Source organism: Pelmatolapia mariae, linkage group LG20, assembly GCF_036321145.2.
Source record: "Pelmatolapia mariae isolate MD_Pm_ZW linkage group LG20, Pm_UMD_F_2, whole genome shotgun sequence".
NCBI lineage: Eukaryota > Metazoa > Chordata > Actinopteri > Cichliformes > Cichlidae > Pelmatolapia > Pelmatolapia mariae.
In genome coordinates this window covers 8,784,538-8,802,244 of record NC_086244.1, presented here as the reverse complement: position 1 = coordinate 8,802,244, position 17,707 = coordinate 8,784,538, and the positions used below count along the sequence as shown (strand labels likewise).

General features: G+C 40.4%; 1 protein-coding gene across 3 annotated transcripts in view; it reads right to left on the bottom strand.

The window, feature by feature from the left end:
* The window catches only part of hspg2 (heparan sulfate proteoglycan 2), a 93,551-nt gene that overhangs the window by 30,555 nt on the left and 45,289 nt on the right, over positions 1-17,707 (bottom strand). For 2 of the 3 annotated variants that reach the window (XM_063463501.1, XM_063463502.1), the window contains exons 12-35: positions 17,172-17,329; positions 16,908-17,048; positions 16,609-16,772; positions 16,347-16,526; positions 15,957-16,153; positions 15,501-15,648; positions 14,857-14,984; positions 14,543-14,629; positions 14,258-14,316; positions 13,940-14,007; positions 13,636-13,776; positions 13,288-13,461; positions 12,618-12,797; positions 12,410-12,528; positions 12,195-12,306; positions 11,423-11,536; positions 11,114-11,241; positions 10,913-10,999; positions 5,588-5,655; positions 5,386-5,447; positions 5,137-5,277; positions 3,750-3,941; positions 257-349; positions 81-170 (exon numbers count right to left, since the gene is read on the bottom strand). In XM_063463501.1, coding sequence (XP_063319571.1) covers positions 81-170; positions 257-349; positions 3,750-3,941; positions 5,137-5,277; positions 5,386-5,447; positions 5,588-5,655; positions 10,913-10,999; positions 11,114-11,241; positions 11,423-11,536; positions 12,195-12,306; positions 12,410-12,528; positions 12,618-12,797; positions 13,288-13,461; positions 13,636-13,776; positions 13,940-14,007; positions 14,258-14,316; positions 14,543-14,629; positions 14,857-14,984; positions 15,501-15,648; positions 15,957-16,153; positions 16,347-16,526; positions 16,609-16,772; positions 16,908-17,048; positions 17,172-17,329 — 3,031 coding nt within the window. Of the gene's footprint in view, positions 1-80; positions 171-256; positions 350-1,095; positions 1,180-3,749; positions 3,942-5,136; positions 5,278-5,385; positions 5,448-5,587; positions 5,656-10,912; positions 11,000-11,113; positions 11,242-11,422; positions 11,537-12,194; positions 12,307-12,409; positions 12,529-12,617; positions 12,798-13,287; positions 13,462-13,635; positions 13,777-13,939; positions 14,008-14,257; positions 14,317-14,542; positions 14,630-14,856; positions 14,985-15,500; positions 15,649-15,956; positions 16,154-16,346; positions 16,527-16,608; positions 16,773-16,907; positions 17,049-17,171; positions 17,330-17,707 lie in introns of all 3 variants that reach the window. The other variant, XM_063463500.1, reaches the window with a different exon arrangement.

Genomic DNA, 17,707 nt, shown 5'->3' with positions numbered 1-17,707 from the left:
TAAAATACATTATAACAGTATAGTAATAATAACTTTTTGCATGCCATCTGAACAGCAAGGCTAAGTTATGAACCACTCACCTCTCTGAAGACGATCTCAAATGTATTCATCTCTCTGCCCTGTTGCCTCCGCTGCCAAGGCTGACGGGCTACCAAGGTGATGTCATTACCCTGAAGGAAAAACACAAGCAGGTGAGCAAATCCTTTAAATGCATTTAACAATGGTAGGAATCAGCAAATTTCCCAGAGATACTCACAATAATCTGAATGTCAGCATCGTCAAGGAGTGTTCCTCTTGGACCAGCCACATAGGAAATGGTATATTTAAGTTTTCCACCATAGGACCCGACCTAAAGCGTGAAATTTAATGTCAGGTTAATGAGTGTTGCAGTTCTCAAGATAAAAGAGAAATGTGAAACACATTGGTGGCTGCTGAAAGTGAGTTTTTACTGACAACAAGTCCTTTGATAGGAGGATATAAAGCTGTAAACTGATTTTTTTTTCCAACATGTGAGCATCTTTACATTTTGCAGAGTTGTAAATACATGTAAAAGTGCATTCCCTGAATTTTATCCATGGGATGGATGTCTAACGGCTTCTGTGATTGTGAAGGTTATTTTTTCCAAGGCCATTAAAAAAGAAAGATACAATCAACTTGCTTTATGGAAGTTATAGTATGCTTTTGAAGCCGGAGGCCATAGCAAAGAATGAAAGTCATGACATTGCTGCATCTGCTGCTTTTGTCTCATGTGAGACATATACTGCCATGCATGGTTTCATCACTTCATCACTTAATTAAGAGAAAATCTAATAACATGATCTCTGACCTTTGCATTACATCTCACTTTAGAAAAAGCCAAGCAGTTAAAACTCCAATCATAACATGGCAAAAAGCCCTCACATTTTAATACACAGGAGGAATGTAGGACAGGAAATCAAGAAGCTACACTGAAGGGAAAGGGTGGGGGACAACTGGAAAGCTATGGGCATAGGTTTTGTGGACAGCTATGTAGGAATGCTTGAGGATAATAGGAGTGCAATATTTTATGTGACCTCTAAGGGGATGACCAGGAGCGAGCCAAGTTTTCACAATTACCTTATCCCCTGTGAACTGCCCTGGAAGCTGCCAGTAGAGCAGACCATCCTGGTGCAAGTTGAAACCTTTGTAGACCAGAAAGTACTGAGAGGCAAAGGAGGAAGGAGAATAAGCCACAGGAAGCGAGCGAGAGTTAAGCAGCAAGATGAAATCACAAGCAAGCAAGCAAGAATTCCAGAAAGTGTGCCTGGGAAGTATCGGGGACAAACATAACATGTAACTAAACACTTTGAAGTAGATGTTTTCACGTAGGAGTGTTATTAAAGAGTCTTTTGCTGCCAATCGATAACAGCAGAGCACTTGCACTGTGCCTTGTCTGACAACTAAAACAGCAACTTGTACAGTCAGTAATATGGCAATGACAGCTTAACAAGTGCCTCAATTAGATGTGGTTCTAAACCAGACAACAGCATAATGACAGGCCATTATAAAACCAGTGTTAAGTGGAGAATTACAGTGCACACTGTGACAGCAATGAGTGGGAGTGATTTGCTTAACAACGAAAAATACCTCCATTCCAATTAATCACTAGAATTAAACTACCCATTCTTTAGTGTTTATGAACTACATGCATTATATTCTGCATTAATTTCACAAATTATAATTAAGTTTTATTTAAAATTTCTGGAAAAAACAACCCTTGGCAAATAAAAAAAATATGTTTGTTAATTAACTTTAAAGGTTTAAGACTATAATGTACATGAAGTTAGTCACTCAGTCATTCCACTATCTACCTTGCTGGTCCCACCAGTCGTACTATAAGTCTTGCTCACTGTGTTCTTGCTCTGCTGATTCACGGGAGAACCAGGCCCCAAAAAGAAATGCAAGACATCAACAAAAGGCTTGCAAAAAATAAACAAAACCTCTTGCAATCTCTGACAGAGTGTACCTGGAGATGAGGAGCATGGCCTGGGGAGTAAGGTTGGGGTCGAGTTGGTCTAACTGAAGAGATACCAGATGGGGGGGGTGGGGGACTCAGGTTACGCAAAGACCAGCGAGAATGAGAGGAAGACGAAGAGGAAGTCGAGACTCGAGAAGTATAGGGAGAAGAGTACGGAGGAAAGGAGGAGGATTTATAGGAGGGAAAAAATGGAGGAGAACCAGCTTGCCCATTGGAGAAATTAGAGAGAAGTGCCCAGACTTCATCATCCAGCTCTCTGACAGCACCCTGAGGGGAAAGTGGTGTACCAGAGACAGATAATAGGTAACCTGATATATACCCACTCCAAGAGAAGGGGGACCTACCATGGAAACCTTGCTTGACCATCAATAAAAGTGACAAAGTTTATTTAGAGACACCAGGTTATACAGGCAATCAGTTTTTATATAGTTACTGTAGATGCTGCCCATGATAGGCTCATTCTATTATTTCCACTCAAACAATGCAGTCACACCAACAAAACACTTAAAAAAGTTCTTTCACGTAAGAAACTAAGATTTTGCTATTCATGCCAGAGTTCTCTATAACTCACTCACATGCACACACACTCATATCTGACCATGTGCTTCTGCTCAATCCCACTTCATCAAACCCAAGTATTCATGCTGCTATATCTATGAAGATGATGATGCTACTTCTATAGATGTCCACAAAAACACTGTGCATCACTTATTCTTGTTAGACACACGAGTTTTACATTCTCCGATCTACAGTGCAGGTCACACCAAATACCTGACTAGCTCTTTTGGTTCTGTGGGTGTCTTTACGTTGAGTGGCCATTAGGTTCCAGATGGAAGCATCCTTCCTTAGCTGCTCCTCTGGCATGTATGAATCACTCTATTGATGTGGATAAAGTAAGCTCTTTGATCACTTTGCTCACCAATGAGCTGATGGTATTTGCAAGTGTTATGGCAGTGTTATTCCAGTAAAAGTTAAAGTTTATGAAGCTCTTTAATGGACCATTAATGATCAATCCACAGGGCTCATATCATGTGAAGTAGAAAGCGATGTGGAATATGGACTTTGATAAAAGTGGGTAACTCGAAGGGGCCTTTGTTTGCCACCTTCAGCTGCAAAGTGCATGCACAGCTGTAAAAACGGCATGCATCTAATAAATAACTGTGCCAGTATAGATAAATGATCACAGAACTTTTCAGTGCATATTCACGATATATGCATAACATGATAATCATTATTATTGTACATCAACCAGCGTATTTCAAATGCAGTACAGTTACTTGAAACATGCCAGATAACACTGCACTTCAGAAAAAAATCACCAGATTTTATATGATCAAACAGCAATCACAACATACAACAACTCTATACCTGATCTTTTCGTTTCATACGAGCAAAATGAGAATTTTTCTATAGAGCGTGGAGAGGGAGACAAACACAAAGAACAAGCTACATTATGTGAGTCGTCACTGGGGCCATCAAATCTATACAAATTATTTTACCAATATAAATGCTGTTCAGATTTAAAAGATGAAACCACTGCAGCAATGAAGGAAAAGAAATCACGCAAAGATTGATAAACAAGTTCACTCTAAAAGGGCTGGCTGAAGCTTGAAGTAAGAAAAAGCAGCAAAAGGGAGAAAATAGTTGAGTAGGATGGTCTAGTTGTTTCTGATGTGTGCTGCTGAGCATGTTTATATGCAGCACGGGGGTGTTTTCACTGTTGTATCTGTGGTATATTCTTTTTAATACTGACCTTATCACCCTGGTAAACTCCTGGAAGCTGCCAGTAGTGAGGCTCCTGTCCCAGGTAGTCAAAGTTACTGTAGGACAGCTGAGTGCCTTCAGTGGAAATCTCTACAGTGAAACCAGTGGAAATGCGACTGGTGCGCTGACGGTTGACCAGAGCGAATCCCTGGAAGTTCCCTGGAGAAAAGACTGAGGATACCTACAAAGCAAATTTGAGCATACTAAATATTATACTATTTATTATACTTAAGCATAATAAATAAGGTGCTTAAAAGAAAACTATTTTGCATTTCCTTATTTTTTAATCGCAAAGTTTTAAAGTGGTAAAAGACGCTCCTATTAAACATTCCCACAGAATAGATGCAAGTAATCTCTTTGATCCAAATGCTCAGAGTTCAGACGGTTTTAAACGCTCCACTTCAAACACATTTTTACACTTTCATATCAGTGAAAGTTGATACCCCTAATATGGTGATGTCATATTCTCATATTCTGGCTGTGAGCACAGAACACCCTTCCACCTTGTGCTGAAATCTTTCATTTCCAAGAGGCAGCAAATCAGAAAAAAAACTTTGCTAAAAGGAAGGGAGAAGCAGACTAAACAGGCTTGATACAGACTGCATGAGACTTGAAGGTCTTCTTGGACATGAATAATGAAAGTGCAGGGTTTAATAGAGGCCCACTACAAAAGATACATTAAAAAAGGTACCAATGAAGAAAGCAGGAATGGGGGAAGTTGCAATAATGAAAAAACAGGAACCTTTCTGTCACTCAATTGTTTATTTGCTACTTAATTACTTCGGTGTAGTATGAATGACCACAGCGGAGGTCTTTATCAGCAGGAAACACTGTAAAACTTATGAAAATACAGTTAAAAGTCCAAGATTTATACCCTCCATCACATTTTCTAACGCTGCCCAGTAGGCCATATTGGAGTCTTTGCTGGGCCTTGACCCTGACTTAAGCTATCAAGCCTCTTTTACATTAAATAAGCTTAAACACCACTCTTAAAATATAACCTATGTGTGTTACAGACTTCATATTTCTTACCCTAATGCATTGAGGCAGTTCTAAGCAAAAAAGTCCCCCAAAACAAAACAGAAGTTATTCTTCCTGGAAATAATTGCTTACATGGGGAAATATCAGTAGATCTTTGTCCAAAATCACTGGCTTAGAAGCACTTAAGCAAATTGTGATAAAGACAAATTTAGCCTTTCCTGAGTTAGACCACACATTTTTCCTCTCACATGTAAATGAGTAACTCATTTGCTGATATAATCACTGCTACTGTATAACAGTGCAAACATACATTTGGTTTGATTATTAAATGTTCGTGAATAATTTTCCTATTTTTGTACCTGTTTTTGTATTTTTACTATTATTTAAAGTCTTACCAGATCTCTGTAGTAGGTTGAGCTGGAGCACTGCTGAGTGACACCCATACAGAAACAGGACAGGCAGCCATCTTTGTTTTCTTGGCTCAGATGGAAGGCCCCAGTCTTACAGGTGGAGCAATACTGGCCTTCAACGTTCATCTACACCAGCATCAGAGGAAAAAGATACAAGCAGCCCATGCTATAATATCCAGAAGGTGAAAATACCTAGGGAATTAATGTAAACATGAAGTGACGACGTCTGATCACCTTGCAGTTGCACACACCACTATTGCAGCTTTCACGCCCTCTTTGGTCACAGTTATAGCACTCTGTCACAAGGCAGAAGGGTAGAAGATTACAGTAAGCTCTGTATCGAGCGGTATCTTTGCAACTTGTATTTTCCTTATAAAAATAAGGCACAACATGTTAAAAGATTTGTTATTTTTCTAGATCAAAATACTGAATTTACCATCACGTCCATTGCCAACTTTACAGCTCTGTCCAAGTAATGGATTACCAGTGTATCCTGGAGCACATCTGAAATAAAAATAGATAGCATGTTAAAGTAAATATTTCCAGTCAAGAAGGATGCAAAAAGTATTAACCTGAAGAACAATGGGGCAGGAAGCTGGGAAGCCTGCAAGAAGAGATAAATTTGATGAATAATGTCCTTTAAGGCATCTTCTTGACCCAAACCAGACCTCAGTGAGAAACAAAGGACTGAGTGACTCAGACAAGAAACACATGTACCATTCTGTTACTCCATTCAGCAAGTATACGCATCTACACAGACAGCTAGCATTACATCAACATGAACCAAATCACCCAGCTTTTCTGCAGTATACTAACAGGTTTTAAACACTGCCTGCACTGGAGATGGATGAAGCACAGCCTCTGATAAAACTTTCAACATGTCTCAAATGTTGATCCCATCTCTCACAGGAGTGTTGTACAGCTGAAAATGAGAAATCTCTTTTTCAAATGAACAGAAACACTACAATTTACAGAAAACCAGAAAAAAATGATCAAGATGAAAAAAATGATTAATCTAAACAACAGAACTCATGTGACAACAAAGAAAGAATAGTAAGAATAGTAGCTACTAGGAATAGATAAAAGAAAAGATGCTAAGGCGGAGGAAAGTGATCATTTTTGATACTGTGACAAAGAAAAGCAAAGCACCATCAGCTCAAGCATACATTGGCACTGTCACCAGACTAATCCAAACCCAATTTGTGCAGGGACGACTGCTGTCAGTCTTACCTCACCTATCCTCTGGCAGGTCCATAGGTCAACAGCCAAGAAAGCAGACTTCCATGCTATAAACTTGTTTTCAGAAACACTATTCAAACTGTCTACTGGGACTTAAAGAACTTTCCAAAAGCAGTTAACTTAATCTTGTTTTACAGACATCATAATAACAAAAATCAAGCATACAGTACATCAAAATTGTCATATTGAAAGAACATCATATGGAAATTATAAAAATATAAAACGTAAAGAACAATCTCCAAAAGCAGAAAGCAACACTCATTATTTTTACATGACAATAAAAAGCAACAATATGAAAATTTTGTGATGGATTCTCTTTTTTTTTTAATGTCCAAAGCCTTTGTTTGAACTGCCATCAAATACTTGCAACAAAATGTAAATAGTTACAATAGTTACAAGAGAAAAATCCATATTCAATTTGTTTGAGCTAAACGTGCTCAAAGTCACAATTTTGATAGAGCTGGTTTCATAGCCCAAGTATTTGGTACAAAACCAAGACATTGGACAAATTCTTAATTTTCATGTGATGAAATCTTTATCGTTATCTTGATGATCTAGACAAGAGATGTCAAGATATTTCATTTAAATTCACAAGTTGTAGTGCTAGAAGAAAAATTGGGGTATTACCAGTGTTTGTAAGCTTCATCTTCCAGAGACCATGAATGCGAAAAAATGATTACAGTCTGGAATCTAAGTGGTGAACTGACAGGAGTTACTATGCATAGAACCATGTAAGCCATGCAAATTATTGTTAAATTTATATGTTTAACAAAATACTGTAAACTTTCAAACTTCAGTTGTAACTGACATTGACTACTCGCAGGGTGACAGATCTTTAGTATTAAAATGTATAAAGTGAGTAATCTTCATCCAGAGTAAGACTGAATGTAAAAGCTATGGTTCCAGAAACACCCTAAATCTGCCGTTACGACCTTTTTCATACAAGGCCAAAATCACCCTCTTAATTTAAGCATTTTGTCCTGAAATCACAAAGTGACATAGCGATATAAGGCTTTTCATGGAAGTCAGCAAATATTGTATTCACTTGAAACATGCACTGAAAATATGTTAATGCTGGAAATAGACAAGATGCACAAAGCACTTTTTAAAGAAAAAATTATGCCGAAGAACATTTAGGGGTCAAATTTGAGGTAGCATGCCCATAATGAAGTGAAAAAAGTACACATATGAAAGGTTCACATGCTAAGCAATCTCTTCATAGCGTAATTGTGTGCAATAGTTCTGACAGTACTTTGCCACATAATACACTTAAAAATATGTAAGCATCTGCATTACAGACTAAAGGTATAATACAATAAAGGTATCAAGTGCAGGACTTGTTGGATACTGTTTGCAAAAAAACAAAAAACAAAAACAAAACAAAAACAAAGCATTGGCCCTTTAAAATTGGCCCCTCTTTATGACTCGACAAGTAAGAGGGAGAGGAATTTTGCTTCAAGCTGTCCCCTGTGGTCACTCTGCTCTGTGTGAGCAGCACAGCTCAGCCGTCAAACACACACAGAGAGCAGAGGACAGAACATTTTTAAAAGATATCCACTGTGACTATGCTGCAATTTGTTTTTGGTTTGGGATAAAAGTTGCAGCTTAGAAATGTAGCAAACACAGCAGAATAAGAGGGGAGAGAAGAAATGACAAAAAATGGTTGGGTTTCTGCAGAGGAAAACACCCCCAAACACTTTTGTATTAGTCTATACTGTAAACGCATAGTATACCTTTAATAAATTAAAAGTCACTGTAAAATACTGTAAATACTGTAATATTTGTGCCTTCATTATATTCCATTGATATGATTGTAGTATATATAAATAGGACCAAGATCAGAGAAATTTAAAAAATAACTGAAAAAAAATTATACAACAACAACATATTTTCTAGTCATCAGGGATAATTTTGATGGGAATGGCCAGCTTTCCCAAGACAATATGTAGAGAACCTTCTTGATTCCTGTTCTGCTTTGCAGATTTAGAATCTCCATTTAGGAGCCTCAGCAGGTCCAAAACTCCAGATTCAGAATATTTTTTCTTTTTATGTTGGTGTTTTTTAGTGTTTTTCTTCCTAGCAACAGCCTTGGATTTAGTGGGACTTGATGTCCTTTTTATCGTTATGTTTGACTTCTTCTTTGGAGAGATAGCGTTGATTTGAGCAAGAGTTGTCCTTCTTACTGTTGTTTTAGGTTTCTTGGCTGTAGTAGTCTTAACAGTCTTTGTGGCTGTCACTGTGACCTTGGTTGAAGTTTTTGTTTTGTGAGAGGGCAACTTATGAGCAAACTTGTGCTCAGTCTTTTTCTCATCTGGGTTAGAGCTACCTTTGTGAGGCTTTGGCAATTTCTTTGAATCATCTTCTGAAGTTTTCACACTCTCCGGAGCCTTCTTTGTTCCAGGTGCATCTGCTATCACTGTCTTTTTACGGCCATTGTTTATGTTAAGTAGAGCTGGATCCTTTTTATTGGCCCGATCAGACTGTTTTTGCAGCTGAGGGATTTTAGCAGGCTTTGAGTTGTGAGGTGGTGGGTCCACTTGAAATTTTGTGATTGTTGCCTCTTCTTTAACTTCCTTTAGTTTTGTTTGCCTTGGCTGTGAATTATGTTTTGGTGTCACAGCAGCCCTCCTGCCCTCTGGCTTTTTGGTTTGAGGCTTCACTACAGTTTGAGGTGTAGACTCTGAGTTAGTGTTAGGTTTACTTTGGCTGGTCTTCAACTTGACTGTTGATCTTGCTGAAGACTGATTTTTGAATGACCTATTGACTGATTGGAGGTTTGTTGTGTTTTTCACTGATTGGACTTTTCTATCTGTCTTAGGAGCAGATTTGTGTTTGTTTGAGAGGAGACCTGGAGTCGGTATGCTTTTGGGAACAGTGGCTTTACTGCTGAGAGACATTTTAGTAGGTATAACTCTGACCTGAGGCTGAGGTGTTGAGTGCAATGGGACCGCAATGACAGTTGTGAGTGAAGGCAGAACCCTTTTTTCTTGGAGTGAACGGGAAATGTGTCTTGTACGTTTCATCTTGTTCATCTCCTGAGCCAGGGCTGTGAAACCATCTATTAGGATCTCTAACCGCCCCTCTAGTCTGCTTAGACGAGCCTCCATTTCTGTGTAGCTCTTTTCCAGCTCGCTAACTTTCTTGTTCTTCTCTGAGGCTGTCTGCAGACTGATAACGTCTTTCAGCTGGGAGCTGAGAAGACTCTGCTGTTTCTCCATACTATGAATGCTGTCCTTCATATCAAGCGTGTTGCTTTCCAGCATGGTCAGTCGTCGGTTAAAGGAGTTCAGGTGAAGCCGGAGAAGTTGCTGGAAGCTTGACTGTCTGCTCTCTGGGCTTGGAGTGAAGCGTGGTGGGAGTCTGGACACTGACTTTTTGGGGGTGACTGAGACAACGCCCACCCCAATTATTTTTGTTGATTGAGTTCTGTGAAGCTGTGATGCAGTAGACAATAAAGCCCTAGTAGGGATAATAGGAGTAACAGGCCAAAGATTTTCAATGTCATCATCTCCACTGCCATTTAGTTCTAATTCTTTATCCCAGTTGAAATTGAATATTGTTTCAGGTCCACATCCCATAGGCAGGGAGCCCTCTGTGTGCTTCTCCAGGAATGGGTCCCCACAACTGTCTGCAGATGGCATCTCTTCTCTTAATATCAAAATAGCAAAATCAGGCAGGGATACAGGCAGGGACTTCATATCATAGTAAATGACAAGATGCGCTGTGTACCCAAGTCACCTTTTCATCTTTGCCATTGGGGTGGCAAAGATTCATTAGCCAGACAGTCCACATAAATGCCACATCTACATTTATGACCAAAACAACCGATATGTGCAGAAATCACATTAGCCAGCACCTACAATGTGTTTCTACCAGCCAAGCAAAAAGGTGAAGCAGAATGCAACCTTTGAAAAAGGCTTCTGGAGATAATGTAAAAGGAGAAGAAAGCAAAAGTAAGATATATAGAGAAAAAAAAGTCTATTTCCTATAGACAAACTGTTAGTTCTCCTTCAGCATATTTCTTTTCTATAAAAAAAAAATCTAATCTGACTGATGGCATCCTCGTTACCAACGAAGGGAACTGAGCCAACAACAAAGACACAGCATTGTGCCACAGGAGAAATAACCTTAGTGGTCTATGTCGCATGTGGGACAAAGAAAACTACTAGTAGCAGCAGAAATAACTTCACAATCTGCAAATCAAAACACCCACAATACAACACTGAGAACCACCAGCAGCTCTGTGAGGACACAGTACAAAACCTTAAAGATATATTAGAGATCCCATCCCTCCTTTGATATACTTCAGCTACAAAAACCATGAAAAAAAAGGGTAATTTGAACCACCAACATGCTTATATCCCTCTCCTGTGAATGAAATCAGTCTGTGCTACTGCCAGCCCCTGGAAACCTTTCTGCCGGCCAGCCAGGTAACCCCAAACACTGAGCAGTGCTTAGACAACCCTGAGAAGAAGACAAAGAGAAAAATAGAGAGATGAGAAATAGAAGAGGAGCAACGTACCTTTCACAGCGTCGGCCAGTGAATCCAAGAGGACAGTTGTCACAGGTCGGCTGGCCGTCAGAATCCAGATAGCAGGTCGTGGAGAATCTGTTTGAAAAAACAGAGATGACGATTGAGAATGATCCTGCCCTGCACACAGTTTACTTTAGCATGAAAAAGAACAAAAAAGTAAACTGAAAATCATTTCTGACATAAACTTACTGATTATTAGAAGAGATTCCAGGGCAGGGGCAGGGCTTACAGGCCTGAGCACCACCCGTGACAGGGTCTCCATAGAAACCATTTTGACAGCGCTCACATCTGGAGCCAGCAGTGTTATGGAGACATTGCTTTAGGTCAGGAAACACATAAAAAAAGAGGTGTGATCCACGGAACAGTTGAAGATATGGCACTTAGGTAGCCACATGTTGGGAATTGCCAAGAAATAATTTGCACATTCCGTGTCAGAGATCAAAGAAGTCTCAGCACTGACAAAGGCTACAGAGAGGGGAAGAGTAGCACAGAACCTACCAGACACCTGCCGGTCTCCGGGTCACAGCTGCTGGCGTGACTGTTGCAATCACACCTCTCACAAGTGCCCAGGTAAAGCCCAGAGGTAGTCCGTGTGTACCCTTCGTCACATTCCTGCAGAATGGAAAAAATGGAAAAGCACCTCAGGTGAGAGACAAGTGATGACAAACAGGAATATGTCTTTGTTCCACTGCCGGAGCGAGACAGACTGCAATTATCGTCAAGCAGTATTATGGAAAAAATTAAGAGACTTTATTTCTAGCAAGCTTAGACACATCTGTGGTGCCTTTGCTTTCTTTCCTTTGTCAGAATAACTTCAGTGAAATCCAAGATTGCAAAGTTGCTCGTACCAATTCAAAACAGCAGTTTGACCAGATTAAAAACCTATCAAAGGATGGAGTTTGCAGTTTCACATAGAATGGACTACAGAAGCTTGAAGCTAGCTAGCCTCAGATGAACTACCATCAATGTTTACATCCTGTTATTCTTGCTTTGATACAATAAACTGATTTAACTGGCAGGTGTAGTTCACATGAGGGAAAATATTTCCTGTGCAAAACTGCATGTATAAATAATTATTGATTTATTTATAAAGAGACATTAGTGCAGATTTTTTTCATTTTCAATTACTTTAAAAACTCCAAAGCAAAAGCCTCTTTCTGTACAACTAATAACAATGAATAGAATCATATATCAATAATCATTAGTTGCAGCTATTAAGTTTTGTCAACTCATCTAGAATAATCTAGACTACTCCTCTCCTCATGTGTACCTGGCAAGACGGTCCTCTGTATCCTTGAGGGCAGGCGCACTCTTCCACCTCTAGAGCACGTTCATACCCAGTTGAGTGAGGAACAGCAATGTCCATCTGGATATCTGAGATACTAAATCACACATAAAAAAGACATGTAAAGCAGTGTGATCCTCTCGGATTAATATGTGATTTGTGAAATTTTTCTACACTCTTTGAGGAACCTCCCAGCATACCTGCTCTCAGCCAAATTGTCGGCATAGCTGGCCCTGATCATGAAGACAGCAACGTCTGCCAGCGCCATCAGTAGGTGCTCACGAGTACACGGCTGTCCGTCAGCACGACGCCATTCAGACTGTCAGCCAGAGAAAAACAATTAAGCGAAAGTGAAAAGTTGATGAAGATTTAGGTTTAGCTAAACTCCCAAAAAACACTGAAACACACCTCTCGGAAGGTCACAGTGACAATTTGTGGGACACGTGGGAGCGGTCTGGTTTGAGCGTAGTGTTCCAGGAAGATTCCATTGCCTTGGAGAACCACATCTGGCTGACCATCAATCACAAGAGAGCGCTGAAATGGTTCAAAGCTCACTGTGTAGCGAAGCTCTCCGCCATAAGCTGTCACCTGGTAGCAACATGTTGAAAACAAATGCTCATTCGAATCAAATTCGTTTTATTCGTGTAGTGCCAAAGCATAACATAGGTCATCTAAGAGCACTTTACATAGTAATATCAAGACATTACAATATAGAGAGAAGCACAAATTTCCTTTGAGCAAGTGTTTGGAGACAGCAGAGAGACATCATCAGTTTTAAACAGAAAGAAACTCCCAGCAGAAACAGATTAATGAAGTATGACCATCTGCTTTGAAAAGGTGAGCATTTCAACAAACTGAATAGTGGAAAGGTATTTAACCCCTCTGATACTGTGAGGGGAGTCACAAGACATCCTTGACTGGCTTTGACTCTGAATTCAAGCCGAAGGTCCAAAAGAGCCTCAATGCATGGAGAAAGGCAGCCTTCTTACTTGGCAACATAGAAATTAGAAGACAGAAATCGTCTTAGACATGTATGTTTTTTTTGCTCCTCACTTGTTGTTTTGTTAGTTTTCCTCACCTTATCTCCCCTGAAGTTCTCAGGCAGGACCCAGTAGTAGATGTCATTAGGGAGACTCGAGAAGAAACGGTAGACAACTTCAGAGGAGCCCCTTTGTGAGATGCCTTCAGTGATAGTATTAGTGTTGGCACTATTGGAGAGGGAGAAGAGTTGCCCGTTTACGCCGCCCCGCACCTGAGAGATGCAGAAACAAGTCTGACTGAAGCGTTTGCACATTGCTTCTCACTAGAAACAATCTAGAACCTGAAAAGATTTGCTGATACAGAATGAGTGAGCAATTGAGTGAGTGACATCATGGTACCAAATATATGTGCTCCTTCTTTTTCCATTCAGAGCTTGGCAGCCCACCTGTTCTCTATTCCAAGTGGAGCTGGAACACTGTTTGGTGACGCCCATACAGAAACACTGCAGACAGCCTTCAGCGTTGGACCCTGATAGGTGGAAGAACCCAGGCTTGCACTCGTCACACAGAGCGCCTGCCACATTGTTCTGCAACGTAGGCAAAGAAGCAAATAAACAAACACAGTCACATATGTGGTCCATGTGCCTGTCAAGCCCTTCAATCCTTTGATAAAAAATGGCAGCAGAAAAACTCAGCCTTGCAGATTTATAACAACTGACGATTTAAATGTTTACCATACTGCAGCCATACCTTACAGCTGCATGGCCCACTGCTGGAGCTGACAATTCCTCTCTCATCACACTTGGTAGATGGGTTTGCTGCAGGGACAGAGCAGTGGAAAGATCACATATGGAGAAGAAAGTGCACCTGGGAGGGTTCCAGCCACCCTGCATACCTAAGCCATGACCACACACTACAATCTACTGTAACCCCAGGGGGAAAAACTGATGGGAATCATTACACAAGATTTAGGTCTTCTTGTGATCATACGGCTGGATAATTGACTAGTTCAACAAGCCAAACAATAATGTAAAGGTCTTTGGATTTCTTTAATGTAAGTGTACTCACAGATAGGGACACATTTTCCATTAGGCAGAAGAGGGTAACCCTGATAACCAGGAGCACACCTGGAAAAAATACAGACAGAGATATAGTAGATATCAATGTGCAGTTAATTTTCATTTTAAATACATTTGGCATATTTGAGAAACCACCTGTTTAATATTGCACCATACAATACAACAGTCATTGTCGCAAACAGCCCCAAGAGAGTCGTACAGCTTAATTCATATCCGTACAGGTTCTTAATTACGCTCAGTGATAAGGTACAGGTAATGATATACGTTTCCTCACTTTTCACAGCGTCTTCCTGTATAGCCGGGCCTGCATGCGTCACATGTTGGCTGTTGGTCAATGTTCAGGAAGCAGGTGTCAGAGAACCTACAAGGTCCGCAGAAAGAATAATGAATCAAAACCTAGGAGCAGCAGTTTAATGAGTAGCATGTGAAATGCATAAAACAGTATTCGCGTATCTGAATGAGCTCAGCTTGAGTAGTGAGAAAGCTCAGTTTATTTACCAATGAAACCTTGTTTGAAGACTGTTTTCGCATGCATTAGTCTTCCATATTGTACTGTAGATGTGTTTGAGCATTTGTCTGTGACCTTACCGTCGTGATGTCTCAGTGTATGGGCAAGGGCAGGGCTTGCAGTCATCAGGGCGGCCTCGGCTTGGGTCGCCAAAGTAGCCAGGACGACACTTGTCGCACTGAGGGCCCTCTGTGTTGTGCTGGCAGCTCTGTGGTTAGGAGAACACACAGTCAATTCACTCACACAGATGTCACTCAAAGTACATTTAACATTTTTGAGAATATTTTGGGTTTTGCTATTGTTGAGAATTCAATGAGAAGAGTGATACCATTGTTAATGACTCCACCAATAAACCTGGACCCGAGCATGCATGCAAGACTGGAATCATGGGGAAATTTGGGGTATTTTTTATATCATAACTAGCAAGTTTGGGTTTTGCAGCGAATAATATGCTGGAACTGTTTCTTAGCCTTTTTGCTCCATTATGCATCCACCATGAAACCAGCGTCTGACTATTTTCCTGTTTGAATCAAAAGGTGTTACTTGCATAGGTGCTGGTAGTGAGGCTCTATAAGCCTTTAAAAAGGGCTAAACAACCTATTTTGTGCTGCTTTTGTTTTTTAACCTAGGCTAAACAAATCATCCTCTAGTGCTAGTGTTATATATCCTGTACAGACACAACTGACTGACTCAGTTTTTTTGTTTTGTTTTGGGTTTTTTTTACCAGACATTGTCCGCTGATTGGATCACAGGCAGTAGCATGTCCATTACAATTACAACCAGCACAGGTTCCCAGATACAAGCCACCAGGAACACGCTCGAAACCAGCAGAGCACATCTCACAAGACAGGCCTGTGTATCCAGGAGGACATCTGGGAAAGATTAAAATACAAATGATCAAGCATGGTTTTCATAATGAAAATATGATGAGGCAAATTACAACACTTTGTGGTAAATAAAAAACAGCTGACTGAAAAACAGACTTTTTGTTGTTTTTGTTGTATTAGACACAAAGGAGACTGAGATGAAACTACTATAAATAATGACCGAAGTAAAAACATAAAATTAGCCCTTGCGATGAAATAATCCATTTATTACTGTATTGTGCTCTTTACACTACATGTGTACACACTGGAGAAACCCAACAGACTGGTCGTTTCCTCCTTCTCACTTAACACACCTGCATTCTTCAACGTCCTTAGCATGACCCAAAACGCTGAACTCCACAGTCGTGGTATCCATGACAATGTCACTGAGGGCCACACTGACCATGTGGTTATCATAGTTGGTGCGGATGCTGATGCTTTCCAGGTTGGCCAAGGTCATCATCAGCTCATCTCGGGTCACAGAAAGACCACTGGAGTGCTGCCAGTTGTCCTAAAAATTTAACAAGGAGGTTAACTAACATAATACATGTGGAAGTGCTTAATTCATCTTACTTTTGATCATTATTAGATTATTACTCCGTCATGACCTATAAAATCTTCCTACATTTTCAAAAACACATATAATCATTACATCATTACAAAGTTACCACAGGATTGTGCAGAATCTGAACCAGAGCCCTTACTTCAGTGAATCTGATCTCCTTTTGGTTGACCACATTGGGAGGGGTGCCATTGCCTCTGCGGTACACAAGCCTGCGCCCATTTCCAACCAGCATCACATCTGGCTTCTCTACAGACTCGGACAATCCGCGTGCTAGTGTGTACCGCACCTTAAACTTCAATGATCCTCCATAGGAATCGATCTAAAACAAATGGAATGATTAACACGAATAAGCATGTCTATAAGGCCATTTAAATGAGACTTGTGAATTATTTTCTCCTTACTTTATTGCCCAGGAACTGGCGAGGCAAGGTCCAGAAGGAGTCGAGGTTAAGGAAACGACGTGAGAGGTCGACAAGCTGGAACTCTTCCATCTCCGGGTTAATAAGGAGCTGGGTGGAGGAAAGAGGAGGAGTACCAGGCCTCGATGGGTAGGTAACGTTCACCCCTGGAATTGACAAGTTCAGATTTATTTTATGTTAGCTCTTGATGTTAGGAATAAAATTTTGAAAGGTATTTCAGCTGACAGTTTATTTGTTCTTTCAGCTTAAATCATACGCATATGCATTAAAAGCTTTTTTGCCTTTGAAGTTTTCCTCCTCTGTGAAACGCAGACTGATATGGTTGCGATAACGTCCAGTGCTCTTGCAATTTTTAGAGATTCCACCGCAGAAGCAGGACAAACAGCGGCCATTCACGCTAAAGTGACCATCAGGACAGTTGCCTGGAACGAACAAGTGGATATAACTTAACTACAGTTATCCTACAGTTTCCAAGGTACATAACTTAATGTTTGTTGTTAAAACTGTAGTCACGTTGACGCTGGGCCCAAGGGATGTGTCCGTACCTGGGTTTGGATTTGAAATAAGAGTTAACACTCCATCTGGGATGCCAAACACCAAGCCTTTAGCATTAATGGCCTCGCATGTGTACGCCCCCTGATCTGACTCCTTCACATCACGAATAATGAGGGTCCCACGGCCATTATCACTGGTCACGGTAATCCTGAGAATAGAGAAATAAAACACCATTGGAATAAGATAAAAGCTTTCCTTTACATCTCACTGCTACAGTCTTAGAAAACATTGTTACACAAAAATCCATCAATTTTAAATGTAATTGCCCAAACCACACATGCAGTCGTCTACGCCTAGAGTGAACATTTCGAAACTGCAACATCTGGAGCTGGAGTACACCACAAATATTTGGGTAATTACAATCATGGGCCTAAAGATGAAGAGTCAAAGCTGAGACGATCAGCTACACTGTCAACAGCCTCCTCACCTGAAACTGTATCACAGAGGAAAAATACCTTGACAGAGATTTTCAAATCTTCAGCGACTACTGCAGATGACTTCTAGCTTTTATCAAATCAAGAAATTT